Here is a 16,947-nt window from a genome sequence, read left to right as displayed (position 1 = left end):
AGAAAAAGACAAACTCCAAACTCAAGAGCAATCACTATAACAATCTTAAGAGGAAAAGAGGAGAGAAAAATAAATTCAAGAGTGGTTAGCACAGCTACGATCAGCTCAGACCTTACTTTCGCTAGAGCCTATTTTTGGAGCTGCATATTTTAACGGCTGCATAGAAAAGGTTGTAACAGAAAAGATGTCCGGCCAATATGCAAAACGAGAGTGATCTGAAACAACCATAAAATCATTAGGCTATTGACAGCTGGGGAAATTCCACATGGTAAGCAACTCAACTGCAAAGGAATATTAGAGGTTTGAGATGAAAAATACACTTGAATCTGTAATTGAGTTAGGCAAGCCTGGCTGGACGGTGGGCTCCGCCGGTCACCAGGATACAAAGCAAACGCCAGGTTACCAGAACTGAGGTTATCAGCCACAGTGATTTATTGAGTGCTTTAATAATACAAGTGTACATCAACTGATCCACAGTCAAAAGTGGCAGGTCCCTAAGAAATTTACAAGCACTTTAAGTAAATCAAAATACATTATTATTTTGTTCATTCCAACAGTCTTCTGAGTGGGCACAGAAGGCTAGTGATAAACAGAGTCTCAGTAACGCACAGTGATTCTGATTGAAGCTTTTGTACAAAATCTTGTTCCCAGGAGCATGCGCCCGACAATAAAGACTTCAGTACAAAAAATTAACCCTAAGCACTACATTGAAGTAGAAACGAGATATAACTCTGAATTTGTGTTTTCCCGAAGATCACATAAAAGGAGAAAAAAAAGTCAAAATAAAATAAACAGCCCAAACCAAAAACCACACGGTAATAAAAAGCTTTGTAAGAAAGCTCTTATTACAGATCCAACATCGTCTGCACTGAAACCGAAAGTTCCCATGCCTGCTGGGGTGGGGAAAAACATAACCAAATCTTTCAAGTTAATAGAAATTAAAAAGGGAGTAAAACGTGAAGGGTTGGGAAGGGAGAGCAAAGGAACAGGGTGGGGGGATGGATGACATTCCATCACAAAACGGTTCAAAATGTAATAAAAATAAGACAACCAGAGCCGAGGTCCAGGGCCCCGATGCACTTGGTGAGCATGCCCACGGGCCGGGCCCTATGTGGCATACCGCTTGGTCCACTGTCTGGCCATCCGGTCGTGCTCCGCCCTGTTGGTCATGTACTGTGTGGCGATGCTGCCCACCAGCGGGTCAGCTGGAAAGGAAGCAGAGGCATGAGTCAGTCAACACCAGCACTGCTGCCTCTTCCCGGCAGGGAGGGAAAGGGGGCTGGAAAGCTGGTTCGGGGAGTGGGCAGAGAGGTGAGATGCTGCGCTCTGGCCTGGAACGACGTCACCCTAGCAATGACCTGCGAATGACCTGCCCCCGACCACATCCCATCCCCGCTGCCCGAGCAGGACCTCCTGTGCTTTCCCAGACGCCCGGGTCCTGTCTCCCAACTGTTCTCTCTCTGGCCCCAACACGCATCTCCTTTGCCTCCTCCTTTTGTTTTCAGGTAGATTCGTATTTCACTGAGAAGGTGCGGGTGGGCTGTGGAGAGGGCTGCAGGGTCCTGGATGAGATCCCCGAGGAGGAGGGAAGGCCCCGCTGGCTCCTTGACCTGGGTTATGCCCAGGCAGGGACCTCAGCCCATAGCCCAGCAGCAGGTTAGTGAGAGCCAGTGACACAGGGAGAAAGGCTACTTCTCCTTTTTTTTTTAATTATTGAAGTATAGCTTATGTACAGTGGTATGTTAATTTCTGCCGTACAGCAAAGTGACTCAGTTACCCCCTGCTCCCCCCACATATACATTCTTTTTCATATTCTTTGCCGTGATGATTTATCACAGGATGCTGAATACAGTTCCCTGTGCTGTACCGCGGGGCCTAGTTATTTATCCATCCTATATGTAATGGTCTGTCAGAGGCTACTTCTTTTTTTTTTTCCTCTCTTTTTTTTCTGGCCACCCCTACAGCATGTGGAAGTTACTAGGCCAGGGATCAAACCTGAGCCACAGCAGTAACTCAAGCTGCTGCAGTGACAACGCTGGATCCTTAACCTGCTGTGCCACAGAACTCTCAGGAGAGGCTACTTCTGCCTCTAAATTTGGGAATATCAAAATCCACACAGCTTTCTACTGCAACAATACTGGTAGATGTTAACAATAGCTAACACTCACTGCCTTACCTTGTCCTAAAACTTGTAATGTACTGGGGCTGAAAAAGAGGAAACTGCAGTGTAAGGAGGAGGTTGGCTGCCCTGTCAGAGCAGGGGCTGAGGCTGGGCCCTGAGGTGGAGTTCCTCGGGTGCAGGCTGCCTGGGAGAGGGCTCCACCCAGACGGGATCAATGGTTAATGGAAACAATTCAAAGCAACTTTTTAGTTGCTTTTGGATATTTTTATATCTAATGTAGGTTTCTGGAGATCCCAGAATCCACCTGTTTCTCTCTGTTCTCTAATCCCATTTCTTCCCCAAGTTTTATTTCCAGTATTTTTGGTGTTGAGAGTTTGGGTGTATTAGAGCAAGTGGATATGAAGGAATCAAAAGGGAAAAGGAAAAAAATTAGCAAAAGCTAATGTTAAATATGAAAACATGGCGTTCCCGTTGTGGCTCAGTGGAAATGAACCTGACTAGCATCCATGAAGATGCAGGTTCAATTCCTAGCCTCGTTCAGTGGGTTAAGGATCTGGTGTGCTGTGAGCTGTGGTGTAGGTTGCAGATGTGGCTCGGATCTGGCGTTGCTGTGGCTCTGGTGGCTACAGCTCTGATTCCACCCCTAGCCTGGGAACCTCCATAGGCCTCTGGTGTCCCCCCCGCCCCCCTCTGAAAAAAAGACAAAAAAGTAGGAAAAACAATGAAAACAGTAGGGAAAGAATATGTAAGTGTGCCTGTGGTCTAACACCACCCTGTAACTTGGAAAGATTCTGAGATTCCAGTAAGACATTCATGGTCATACCTTCTGAATAATCAACATGTAACAAAAATACCACCTTTTCACGATCTGCTGAGGGCTGTTTACAACAAAGCCTTTGAAAAGCCTCCCAATACTGGTAGCATTTCAACAAATTTTGCTTAAGTTTTCTTGGACTTGTGCTAAGCTTGCTATCATTATTCTAGGGAGAGGGTGGTTTTTCACATTCTCTTACGTCACAAACATTAATAGATTACCTGGTAAATGGGTTTGTTCAGAACATCTGCCTCTCTGTCCACTCTTTGGGATTCCTGATCTTCACTTACTCAAAGAGTGATACTCCATCACTTAAAGCCACCCACCCAGGGGTCAAGCTGATTTAAACCAGCAGCAACGCAGGAAGACACAAAATACCTGGGTATTGACAAGATACTTCTACAAATTTTGTTGTTTTTCAGTTCAGACTAAGTAACGACCTTATGAGAATCTAACAACGGCCAAAGAGAGGGCTGAGTTGCATTTCTCTACCTTTGAAGAAAATTGTCTTATTTCAGGTTCTGAACTGCAAAGCCTGAGGGTGGAGCTTGGGTTATGGTCAACAGAGCTTATGGTCCACATCACTCAGGACAGCTGCTGGGTTACACATGTTCTACCCCAGGGACATGTACTAAAGATCCCTCTACTTCCTAACTTAACTGGCTGAGGTAAAGGACAGGCTTAATGTCAGAAGAAGGACCAGGGACATTAATGTCCTCCCTCAAATCTATCCTTGGGAGAGTGGGTATACTGATAGCAAGAGTCTGCTGCATCAGCTCAAAGGAGGGAGACAGACAGATGGACAATGAACGGAAGCCATGGGCTGGGGAAAGCGCTAATACTATTTCAGTAGGGGCAGAGGGGGAAAACCCTCAAAAACAAGTTATAGTGCTGGGAAAATTGACATGTGCTGTGCAGATTTTTTTTTATGCTTAAGTAATTAGTAAATTTCTTTCAGAGTTCCTCTTTACCTTTTCAAGTTTGACTTTTAAAAAAAGAAATATTTTTTCTACCTGCAAAACTATACATGCTAAATATAAAAGTAAATAATAATTTAAAAAACCACCTTTCACAATGCACTAGATAGAAAGTTGTAAGTGAAAACTCTCTGCAAATTCACTGAGAGAAGTACTGTTAACATTTTGACATATCTTTCCAGACTTCTAAACAATTTAAAAAAAGATCAGTCTACTTTTGTAATCTTTTAAAAAACTCACCATGTGGTAAATAACTTTTTAATATCAATAATTATACCATACTTTATTATTTTTACTTTTTTTTTGCTTTTTTAGGGCCGCACTCGCAGTATATGGAGGTTCCCATGCTAGGGGTTGAATCGGAGCTACAGCTGCTGGCCTATACCACAGCCACAGAAATGCAGGATCTGAGCCGTGTCTGTGACCTACACCACAGCTCATGGCAATGCCAGATCTTTAATCCACTGAGCAAGGCCAGGGATTGAACATGCAACCTCATGGTTCCTAGTCAGATTCGTTTCTGCTGTGCCACAATGGGAACTCCTGTTTTTACTTATTTTTTATTGAAGGAGAGTTGACTTAGATTACTATATTAGTTTCAGGTGTACATCATAGTAATTTGATATTTTTACAGATTATACTCCATACAAAGTTATGACAAAACATTGACTATATTTCTTGTGCATCATTTTACATATTAATCCGAATTAATAATCAAGTTCCTATTTAGAGACATTTGGGTTCTTTCAATTTTTTTGCTGTATAAATAATGTTGCAAAGAACATTGTTGTGAAGAACATTATTGTGCATGTATCTTTGTAAATTTATACAAATCTCATTTAAAGTATAAATGAAGGAACAAAAGTATAAAATGAAGGAATTTAAAAATATGTGTTATGAAATTAAAAAAAAAATTTTTTTAAGGGCTGCACTTGCAGCATAAGGAAGTTTCTAGGCTAGGGGTCAAATTAGAGCTGCAGTTGCCAGCCTACACCACAGCCACGCAACACCAGATCCCAGCCACATCTGCAACCTACACAATAGCTTGTGGCAATGCCAGATCCTTAACCCACTGAGCAAGGCCAGGGATTTAACCTGTATCCTCACTGATACTAGTTGGGTTCTTAACCCGCTGAGCCACAATTTAAACTCTGATCAAATAATTCTTAAACATTAAAACGTTTTGCTGAATAGAAGAAAGACTATAAGTAACTGAATGGAAACTAGGCATTAAGCATGCATCCAATGACTGTCATGGTGAATTTAGTGGAATAAGACATTCTTTTGTAGCATACTTATAATTAAAAAAAATTTTAACTGAATATAGTTGATTTACAATGCTGAATTAGTTTCAGGTGTACAGTGAAGTGATTCAGTTATATATATATGTGTGTGTGTATATATATATATACACACACACATATATATAATTTGTTTTCAGATTCTTTCCCCATATAGCTTATTATAGAATGTTGAGTGCTATACAGTGGGTCCTTGTTGGTTATCTATTATATATATATTTTATATTAGTGTGTTTATGTTACTCCCAAATTCCTAATTTATCTCCCCCCCACTTTCCTCTTTGATAATTATAAGATTTCTATGTTTGTGAGTCTGTTTCTATTTTGTAAATAAGTTCATTTGTGACACTTTTTAAGACTCTACATATTACTGATATTATATGATATTTGTCTTTGACTTCACTCAGTATGATTATCTCTAGGTCCATCCATGTTGCTGCAAATAGCATCATTTCATTCTTTTTTATGGCTGCATCATATTCCAGCACACACACACACACACACACACACACACACACACACACACACACACACACACTCATATGAAGTATATTTATAATTATGACCTGAAGTAAGGTTGAATCATGTTAGAGGGTTTCACAGTTTCTGGATACAGTTATGCCAGGGATGAAATAATAGTCTCCAAACATAAATTACTCTACCTTCTTTAACAATTTCTTTTTAAAATAGAAGGAAAACTCCCCATAATTCTGGTTTCTAGATTGGTACTACTCTCTTAGGTATTTCTTAATCTTGAAGATAACCATCTATCAGTCTTCCTCTTCTTTACTAAGAGAAACCACAAAGTTCATTCGTGAATAATTGAAATTTAAGCCTCTTACATTTTCTGCCTTTGTTCAGCAGTTACCTGAATTTTTGATAAAAGGAGCATATTCTCTGCTCCTCTCACAGCACAAATGATTCTAAGTACTTGATTCTATTAGTAGTGCGGCATGTTTTAAGGGTGCTAGAGGTAGAGGTACAGGATTTACAGGGTGGTCAATGGGTGGGGATGGGGTCCACAATACCCTCTATCACCTAGACTTCTAAGCCACATCACCTCATCTGTTTATAGAAATCATGCCATCATTTTTGCTGGCACAAATGATGGTGCATAGATTTTTGCTATGCAATAGTAGCTTGAATGGAAGGGTGAGACAGAAACATCACAGAAGGTGGGTGAGCTCCACTGGGGACCCTGGAAGCCGCGAGGGTTCATGGCCCATCCAGAAAAGCAAGGAGACAGGATTAGGAATGAGTGGGGAAAGAAGCAGTTGGATGGTTAGAGGGAGTGGGAAGGACAGGTAGACAGGCTGGGCTGCCGAGTGATTCCACGTGCAAGCCCAAAGAACATTCTATCTTGGCTGGAAGGAGGTATGGGGGAAGTCGCATGGAAAATAACTTTTTTGACTCCTTTTTCTTAAGAAAACACATATGTTCTTAAAGAAACACAAACAAAGATGGCCCTGTATTTTAGAAAAGGGGATGGGCTCTGGGTTCAGACTGCCTGCCTTTGTAACTCAGCTCCACCTGTGACTGTGTTGTATCATGCAAAGGACTTAACTTCTCTGTGCCTCAGTTTCCTCAACTGCAAAATGAAGGCATTAATTGCATCTGCTCCACAGTTGTTAAGAATGAAATGAATAACTTATTATCAGGTACATGTAAGATTTCTGCTCATTTTCAGAACGAAGACAGGCAAATGAGTATTTGTGTACATCTTTTAAAAAATATAAATCTGTCTGTCTTGAAGGCATTCTCTTCAGATAAAGTCCAAAGTCTTTAGCATGTACTTATTAGAGAAATGCAAATCAAGCCACTATGAGGTATCACTTCACAATGGTCAGAATGGCCATCATTAAAAAGTGTACACATAATAAAAGTTCCCGTCGTGGCTCAGCAGAAATGAATCTGACTAGTATCCATGAGGACGCAGGTTCAATCCCTGGTCCTGCTCAAGGGGTTAAGGATCTGATGTTGCCATGAGCGGTGGTGTAGGTTGCAGATGTGACTTGGATCCTGTGTTGCTGTGGCTGTGGTGTAGGCTGGCAGCTGTAGCTCTGATTCGACCCCTAGCCTGGGAAACTCCATATGCCGTGGGTGTGGCCCTAAATAGCAAAAAAAAAAAAAGGTCTACAAATAATAAATGATGAAAGGGTGGAGAAAAGGGAACCTTCCTACACTGTTGGCAGGAATGTAAATTAGTGTGGCCACTGTGCACTAATTTACAGTATGGAGGTTCCTCAAAAAACTAAAAACAGAATAGCTATATGATCTAGCAATTCTACTACTGAGCATATATCCAGACAAAGCTATAATTCGAAAAGATACATGCCCCCCACTGTAGCACTATTTACAATAGCCAAGACATGGAAAAAACCTAAATGTTCATCAATAGATGAATGGACAAAGAAGGAGTGGTGCATATATACAATGGAATACTACTCGGCCATAAAAAAGAACAAAATAATGCTATTTGCAGCAACATGTATGGATTAAGAGATGATCACACTAAGTAAGTCAGAAAGAGAAAGACAAATATCATATCACAGGTAGAATCTAAAATATGACATAAATGAACTTATCTAAGAAACAGAGACAGACTCACAGATCTGCCATCATCAAAAAGTCTACAATAGAGAATAGACTCATGGTTGCCAAGGGGGTGGGGCATGGGAGTGGGAGGGATGAACATTTTTTTTAGCTGCTTACCAAGTTGCTGGAAGCTTTCCAAGGATTCACCTTGTAATGAGAAATAGCTCATTTTTGTGTCTTTCATGGAACTTTTCTCCCATGGTTTGGTCTAGCCTAGTTTTACTTAAATATTTTATAAAATTAAAAAGTAACTGATGCTCAGTATCATAAGTTCAAATAATAAAGAACAGTGTGTGATGGAAAAGACCTTCTTCCCTTCAATTTCCTTCATTTATTTATACCTTCCATCTCAAGGTAACCATTGTTAATAGTTTGATGCTCATCTCTAGACTTTTTATTTATATTTCTTCATCTGTTTTTATTTTCCATACCCCATAGCATGCATAAGTTCCCAGGCCAGTGACTGAAGCCATACCATAGCAGTGACCTGAGCCATAGCAGTGAAAACATTAGGTCCTTAACACATTGAGCCACCAGGGAACTCCTCTTTATTTATATTTAAACCAAATGGGAATCCCATGATAGACATTCCAGAACTTGCATTTTCCCCTGTATCAATAAATACACTGTAGTTGTACTTCTAAGATAATACAAATAGACCTAGCTCATTATTTTTTAATAATTATAGGGCATTCCTCTGTATAGTTATTCAGCATTCATTTTTCCATTTCCCCACCCATGCACATTTAGATTAGATTTGATTTCTTGCTATCAGAACTAGTATTACACAATCTTTGAGCACACATTTGAGTACTTCTGGAGGGTAGAGTCTTTTAGGTGACAGGGCTGGACCAGAGAGCACACGTTTAAACTTTTGGTAAATACAGCCAATGGTTCTTCAATAAAAGGATGTACAATTTACCCTGTTTTTGGACATTCTCACCAACACTGCATTACTGATCTTTTAAATTGTTTTTTGTCAAGCTAATGACAATAACGACAAAAATAAAAAAAAAAACCAGTCATTGCTGAATCTGGATCTAACCTAATGCCTACTATTCATCATCTGTATTTCTTCTCCTGTGATGTGTTTGTTCATGCCTTTTGTCCATTTTTTTCCTTACTAATAGGAAGGAGTACTTCATATATTATAAATATTGAGCATGCACTGAAGTTCAGCTCTGGCTTCAGTATTCAGCCAAAATTCCTTTAGTCTTCGGAAGACTGAAAGACATATGTCTCCTCAGATGTTATTTCCAGCTTTACTGAACTTGGGGAGATCAAAGATGTATATAGGTTACCATCATATTTATAAGCATAAGACCATCGTTTGGACTTACTGCTAATATCTGAATACTGGTTTTTAAATATCGGTAAGCATGAGGAATGTAATTTGAGACTGAAAAATCTCTTCCGTCAAAGACAAAGGTTATGGAGTTCCCGTCGTGGCTCAGCGGAAACGAATCTGACTAGTATATGAGGAAGTGGATTTGTTCCCTGGCCTTGCTCAGTGGGTTAAGGATCTGGTGTTGCTGTGAGCTGTGGGGTACGTCTCAGACGTAGCTCGGATCTGGTGGTTCTGTGGCTGTTTCATAGGCCAGCAGCTACAGCTCTGATTCAACCCCTAGCCTGGGAAACTCCATGTCCTGCAGATGCAGCCCTAAAAAGACGAGAAAAAAAAAAAAAAAGACAAATGATATGACATATAAAGAGAAGATTTGGCACTATCTCCATATGTATTCATATACATATTCAAAGTGAGGTGGGTGAGCAGCTGTCATATGGGAAAAGGCTCCTGGCACAAAACAGGCCTTGATATTGTCCACTACAGATATTAATACGGACAGAAAGGGACTTGTAACAATCATGGCTGCTGGCAAAGAAAGCAACATGCCCAATGACTGTGCGAGGCAGGAAATGAATGTAAACATATTAGAGATAAAAATGTGAGGGCAGGAGTTCCCTGGTGGCGCAGTGGGTCCAGCATTGTCACTGCTGGGCTGGGGTCATTGCTGTGGTGCGAGTTTGATCCCTGAACCAGGAACTTCCTCATGCTGTGGGTATGGCTAAAACTCTTCTGTCTGCTTCTTAAATATTCAGAAGACATTGTTTTAAGCATGGCATACACCTGCAGTTTGTGGGGAGACTTCAAGGATACTGCATTGTGATCACCATCAGCCAAATCTTTAGATCTAGGAGTTGAGGAGTTAACATTTTTGTCACCATTAGAGAAAAAAGAAAACTTATTGATCTTACAGCAAAATGTCCACTAATAGTAACCCACACTGACACACACAGCCAAAGGCATTCATGCTTTTTATCAGGCAAAAACATCTATATAAATCTTGCTAATGTGCAGAGGAACCATCTATCAGCTGGCAGTGCTGAGAAATTATACTGCTACATCATCATGACAAACTTTAAAAACATATCTAATTTTTCAGTATAATGTTACAGTATTAAGACTTAAGTTCTTAAAATTTCATACTTCTTCCTGTATCTCACAAGATCATTTAATGGGGGGAACATTCAGCCTTGTCTTAGGCTGTTCATTGATTTTTAACACTGGCTGTTCAGTATTCAGCCAAAATAAATTCAGTGTACCTCTAAGGATACCACTTTATCTATTACACATGGAGGAAATATTTTCTCCCAATCATTTGTCCTTTAACCTAGTTTATGTCTCTTGACATTATAAGCTGAGAGTTTTCAAGTAGGTAATTAAATAAGTCAATCTCTTCTTAATATTTTTTTTTCTTTATTGCTTTTTAGGGCTGCAGGTACAGCATATGGAAGTTCCCAGGCTAGGGGTCAAATCAGAGATGCAGCTGCCAGCCTACACCACAGCCACAGCAACACCAGATCTGAGCTGTGTCTGTGACATTACACCACAGCTCACGGCAACACAGGATCATTAACCCACTGAGCGAGGCCAGGGATCGAACCCACAATCTCATGGATAGTAGTCAGGCTGTTACTGCTGAGCCACAATGGGAATTTCCGCTCCTTAGTATTTTTTTAGTGTGATGTCATGCTTAGTGACAAAGGCCTTCTCCATTCATGCCAGTGTTTTAGAAACATTCTCCTATATTTACATAGAGTCACCACCTGTGAAATGCTACCTTTATCACACACAGGATGCCTATATCTGGACCTGATTCTGTATTTGATATTCTTTCATTAGATTAATATGTCTTTTGCTTTATTTATCTTCCTGTGTTTTCTTGCTATAGTGGTTTTTTTTTTTTTGTTATTTTTATTTTTTTGCTTCTTAGGGCCTCACCTGCAGCTTTAGCCTATGGAAGTTCCCAGGCTAGGGGTTGAATTGGAGCTACAGCTGCCGGCCTGCATCACAGCCTCAGCAACTCGGGGGATCTGAGCTGAATCTGCAACCTGCACCACAGCTCATGGCAACACTAGATCCTTAATCCACTGAGTGAGGCCAGGGACTGAACTCACAACCTCATGGTTACTAGACGGATTTGTTTCTACTGAGTCCCTTTGGGAACTCCTCTTGCTATAGTTTTATAGTGTGTTTGATATCTGGTAAAATAATTTCTCACCCTTGCCCATTTCTTTCCTTCACTAAGATTTTATTTGGAGAACTATAATCTTGAAGAGGCTAAGACTTAGAGCAATTAAAGATATTTTACTCCAGGGGTATAGAAGGAATTCCACTTCTCTTTGAAGAATGTTATCAAGCTTTAGGAATATCTGAATTCCTCAGGGTCTACTAATTAAAAATCAAGTGAGTAGGACAAAGTTAAGGTTTTTGTATTTTGGAATGTGGGAAAACCAGAATATAATTATTAATTATAGGCATTACCCAGACCAGAAAAAATGTTAAGTACCCTGAAAAGACAAAAACACACACATATACGCACATACACATCATAAAGTGATTTAGGGAGAAAACGATCATGTCTATGAGTTAAACCCAATTGTGGACATTTTTCAACCAGAATTAAATTTGAAAATGCTAAATAAAACTGCATACAAGTTTAGCCACAGAGGCTGTTACCCCAGAATTAATAACCAGTGATGCTGAAAGAGAGAGAGATTGAGTACTCTACCTTCTGAAGAGACATTAATACCTTCCCTAGGCCTGAGAGAAGGTGAGCTGGCTTTGACAGCCCCAGAAGTCCACCAGAAAGTGTGGAGAGGAGAGGATGGGGTTGTAGGCACAATGAGCTACCTGGGCAGAGTGTGGAGTGTGGTGTATGCGGGACTCAGCCTCCCTGTCTCCTCTCCCCCACTGCCACCAAAACAGGGAGAAGATGACTTTTTCCTCTTAGTTTTAGGGAAGAACAAATCTGACTCCCTATTAGATCTGTTTCTTTTACTTTAACCTTTGTGTCCCATTGCTTCTGCTTAGTTAAGAATGTTGCCTATAGCCTGAAACATACAGGACAGCCCATTCTCAAGGCTTTGAACTTTTAAGGAGATAACACCAATATTCATATACAGAGAAAAAGTTGCAGAACAGATAATAACATTTGTCTTATTGAAGGTTTACAGAAATAGCCTGACCTGACCTATGTGGACAGCTGCAAGAACAAAGGATTCCAACATGAAGGAGTTTGCAATGACCAGTCACATCTGTCCCTGTTTCTCACCTTGCCTTTAAAGGTGCTCTACTGAACCACTGGGGGGAGTTCAGGGTTTTTTGGGCATGAGCCACTTGTCTCCTGGCTTGGCCCTGCACATGAACTTGGAACTTGTGTTTGGAGGGAATCAAGAGACTCACTAGTGAAGACTGGGGGTGCTTGTGAGAAGAAGGCTCTGGAGTGCTGTCCTGGGCTGGAGCTTCAAGGCAGTAACCTGCTGAGAGCCGAGTGCAGAGACGGAGCACCAAGGTGGTGGTCACCATCTCTGCATCTCATTAGGAGGCATCACCCCAGGGAGCTGAGAGGATCTTCAGAGGACTCTGTGTGGGCAGGCAGTGGTATTCTGGAGGCAGGTGGTCAGCCAATTTTTAAATTTTTAGAAACTGAAACATAGCCATTCTCAAAAATTAAATGAAATAAAGTTACAATTAAATAATTTATAAACAAAGGTAAACAATACTGAAAACCTATCATTTCTTATTTTCCCACTATCATTACTTATCCTCATAGTTTTTCAAAATGTCTACTCTATCCATATGGTGGAAAAACACGGCATGTGGCCACACATCTTGTCCCAATTACTTACTCAGGAAGGTCATGTAAGTAGCTTGAAATCTGAAAACCCTATAAATTAGGGCTTGATTTACTGTTTTGTTGACTGTCTGAAGTTAAAAAGTGATGGGAAAAAATGCTAATAGTGCAGATTAAAATTAAGAGTGTCTAGAGCCTTACACTGTGAATAGCATAAAAACAGGAGGATATATTCTTCCAGCTATTGAAGAAGCTGAAAGAATGAAACTATTATCTGATTCAGAAAGAAGCTGCTCATGACACTAACAAGTGAAATTGACATCCTTCCTCTTTGTTTCACTTTTGTCTTAGTTCTTAGAGGAATATACCACCCACCACTCATGTCAGAACCAGACTCATTTGTCAGTTACAGCTGCAGAAGTCACTGGAAGTCTTCTGGGAGAATCAACTGGCTCCATGCAATAAGCATTAAAGAGTACTATATGTTGTATTATCTGTAAATCATGTACTACACATTGTCTACATCGGTAAAACATACAATAAATGTGTGTAGGCACATATACACAGAACACCACCCACTCCTGCCCCCGCCTTGTTAGAAAGTTTCTGGTACCCAGGGGGCAGGGCTCAGTTGTGGAAGTTGAGCCAGGGTGGGGTCTTCCACATCATGGAATGGGAAGGGAGTTCTCTGGACTACCCCCTGTCATGTAGCATTTTGACACTTGTCACCCAGAAGGCATGAATGGCAAGATGGTGCTTGTCTAAGAAGCAAGAAATGAGGTAAAGGGATGCTGCTCTCCTCCATCATCTGGCCCCACAGCCTAGGAGGCAGGCCTTAGAAAGGGAGAAAAGAGGTGTCTGACAACCAGCCCATGCCCCAGCCACCCTGATGACGTGGAAAGAGGAAATTAGATTTAAGTCAATATGAGATAGTTTAACAATGGACCAGACTGACCTTCTATTAACTGAAAGTGACCTGAATACTAAATATTGTTAGGAGGTAGAAAAGCAAAATTCAAGAAAATGTGGCCTAAGGCAATGACTAGAGAAAATTAAACCCATTCCATTTGAAAGCCCCCTGCGTTGAGACGGCCTGATAAACAATACAAAGACACTGGCTATAACCTAAAAATACTGTTGATAAAATATTTTTAAAAATGTAAAAACGTGTCCTATCAGCCTACACAGCAGTACTATGTACACTAAATCAATGTGTGTTTTGAAATATAAAGCATTCTGTTAGAATGGACTCATCCACAGAACAGCACAGACAGTGCATCCCTACTGAGAAGCTACTGGATTGCAATTCCAGGCTTAGTAAAGTAATGCACTCTCAGAAAATATCCTTGCAGTACTGGACTTAAGAGACCAGAGATTCACATTACTTCCCCAAAATACCTCTGCAACAAGCTGTGGCTGCAGCAGGTAGGAAAGAGTCAAAGATGCCAAAATATCGAAGGTAGAGCATCTTTTTTGTTTTGTTTTTTTAAGGCTGAATTCATGGCATATGAAAGTTCCCAGGCTAGGGGTGGAATCAAAGCTGTAGCTGCCAGCCTACGCCACAGCCACAGCAATGTCAGAGCCAGATGCCAGCTGTGTCTGTGACCTATACCACAGCTCACGGTAATGCTGGATCCTTAAACCACCGAGCAAGGCCAGGGATCGAAGCTACATCTTCATGGATACTAATCGGGTTTGTTACCACTGAGCCACAACGGTAACTCCATGTTAGCTCTATAATTAGTTTTCTAAGGAACTTCCATAGAGGCTGTACCAATTAACATTCCTATCAACAGTGTAAGAGGGTTCTTTCTCCTCCATACCTTCTCTGGCATTTGTTATCTGTAGGCTTTTTAATGACAGTTATTCTGACCAGTGTGAGGTGGTACTTCCTTGTAGTTTTGATTTGCATTTCTCTAATAATTAGTGATGTTGAGCACCTTTGCATGTCCCTATAGGCCATCTGTCTGTCATTTTTGGAGAAATGTCTATTTAGCTCTTCTGCTCACTTTTCAATTGGATTGTTCATTCTTCCATTGTTGAGTGGTATGAGTTGTTTTTATATTTTAAAGATGAAGCCCTTGGGTGCATTATTTGCAAATATTTTCCACCATTCCACAGGTTGTCTTTTTGTTTTGTTTATGGTTTTCTTTGCTATGCAAAAGCTTTTAAGTTTGATAAGGTCCCTTTTGTTTATTTTTGCTTTTATTGCCTTGGAGGGATGACCTAAGAAAACACTGGTATGATTTATGTTAGAGAATGTTCTTCCTATGCTCTCTTCTGGGAGTTTGTTTTATGGTGTCTTATATTTAAGTATTTAATTCATTTTGTGTTTATTTTTGTGTATGGTGTCAGGGAGTGTTCTAACTTCACTGATTTACATGTGGCTGTCTAGCTTTCCCAACACCACTTACTTAAGAGACTTTCCCATTGTATGTTAAAGATTAATTTATTAGATGTGTAGGTTGGTGTCTGGGCTCACTATTCTGTTCCATTGTTCCATGTCTATTTTTGTGCCAGTACCACCACACTGTTTTGATTATGGTAGCTTTGTAGTATAGTCTGAATTGTTAAAAGATTGTTATATTTCATCTCTATTCAGTTGTTCCCTGTGTATTGGCATCTTGCTTCAACTTAAATCTCCTTTATTTTAACCCCTTGGGCAACTAGACCAAACTTTTTCTAGATATTGCTTCTCTCCCACTTCTTCTCCAGGTCTATTTCTAGGATTTAAACTCTTACTGTATCCTAATCCGGTAAAGAACCATGTCAAACAAATTGTTATATGTCATAGGTGTTAATTGTGAACTTTGTTTTCCATTTTTTTGCCAGCAGAAAATGAGAGGACTGGGTACTATAAACTGCCTAAATAATATTCACTGATCTTAGAATGCATCCTTCCTTCTTGCTAAGACTGGCCTGGAAATTTGTGGGAGACCAGGCACAGCAAGTTCACACAGTCACTAGTGATGCTGTCAGAGCAATTAGGAAACCAAATCCTGGGGATTCTGATTCCTAAAGAGCTTTTGGCTCTTCCCCTCTTCTACCTCTTCACAGCTTCTGTCATCTTACCTGGACCTTCAAAATACCTTCCTGAATGTTTCCTGTCTTCAGTCTTTCCACTCCCAAATGAACTAAGCTTTAGTCTCTAAAGACACAAGGTCTTTATTTTATTTTATTTATTTGTTTTTGCTTTTTAGGGCCTTCTTACCTGAGGCATGTGGAGGTTCTCAGGCTAAGGGGTGAATTGGAGCTGTAGCTGCTGGCCTACACCACAGCCATAGCAACGCCAAATCTGAGCTGTGTCTGCGACCTACACCGCAGCTCATGGCAACACCAGATCCTTAACCCACTGAGTGAAGCCAGGATTGAATCTGCATCTCATGGATGCTAGTAAGATTAGTTTCCACAGAGCTAAGATAAGAACTCCAAGGTCCTTATTTTAAAACCTTCCACTTCCCACTCACCCTTCTCCTCTGCTATGAGATCCCTGATGGTAAGGCCAACGATGCATAAAGATGTTGTTTTTTGCCAGTAAACTCCTTGATGTCCCAGATGTTTTTCAACCCATTAAATTATTTTCTCAATATCTTAATCATACTTTTATCTTCAATAGTGGCTGCTCTAATGTTTTGCCCTCTTCTTTAGTCCTTACTGTTTCTGAATGAAATAGAAGTTTTCAAAAGAGGCAAACAGGTGAGAGAACACTACAACATAGAATAGTGGGAAATTATTGTTCACAAGGGAAGATTTTTGATGAAAAACTTAATGCTAAGTGTAAAGTGCTGACCTTTGTATTAAAACAATGCATCAATATGAAGTGGTTCCCATGTTCACAGCTTTATGAGCAATGACTCCTGAAAAACAACTGGGTCAGTCCACACTGTCATTTCTAGTCTTCCCTAGGGATACCAATCTCTGAGGACGGAAGACAATAGGAGCCACTGATTTCAGGAGAGGGTGCTCTTAAAACAGAAAAGAAGGAAGGAAAGAGGTGGTG

At 40.5% G+C, this 16,947-nt stretch overlaps 1 protein-coding gene across 1 annotated transcript in view; it reads right to left on the bottom strand.

Moving 5' to 3' along the window:
* Positions 1-409: 409 nt before the first annotated feature.
* Positions 410-16,947, bottom strand: part of UBE2E2 (ubiquitin conjugating enzyme E2 E2) — a 381,267-nt gene continuing 364,729 nt past the window's right edge. Inside the window, exon 6 of the mRNA XM_047769124.1 lies at positions 410-1,205. Within this exon, the coding sequence (XP_047625080.1) occupies positions 1,108-1,205 (98 nt within the window). The 3' untranslated portion in view covers positions 410-1,107. The remainder of the gene's footprint in view (positions 1,206-16,947) is intronic.

This window comes from Phacochoerus africanus, chromosome 1 (assembly GCF_016906955.1).
Source record: "Phacochoerus africanus isolate WHEZ1 chromosome 1, ROS_Pafr_v1, whole genome shotgun sequence".
Classification (NCBI taxonomy): domain Eukaryota; kingdom Metazoa; phylum Chordata; class Mammalia; order Artiodactyla; family Suidae; genus Phacochoerus; species Phacochoerus africanus.
This window is presented reverse-complemented; position numbering and strand designations above follow the sequence as displayed.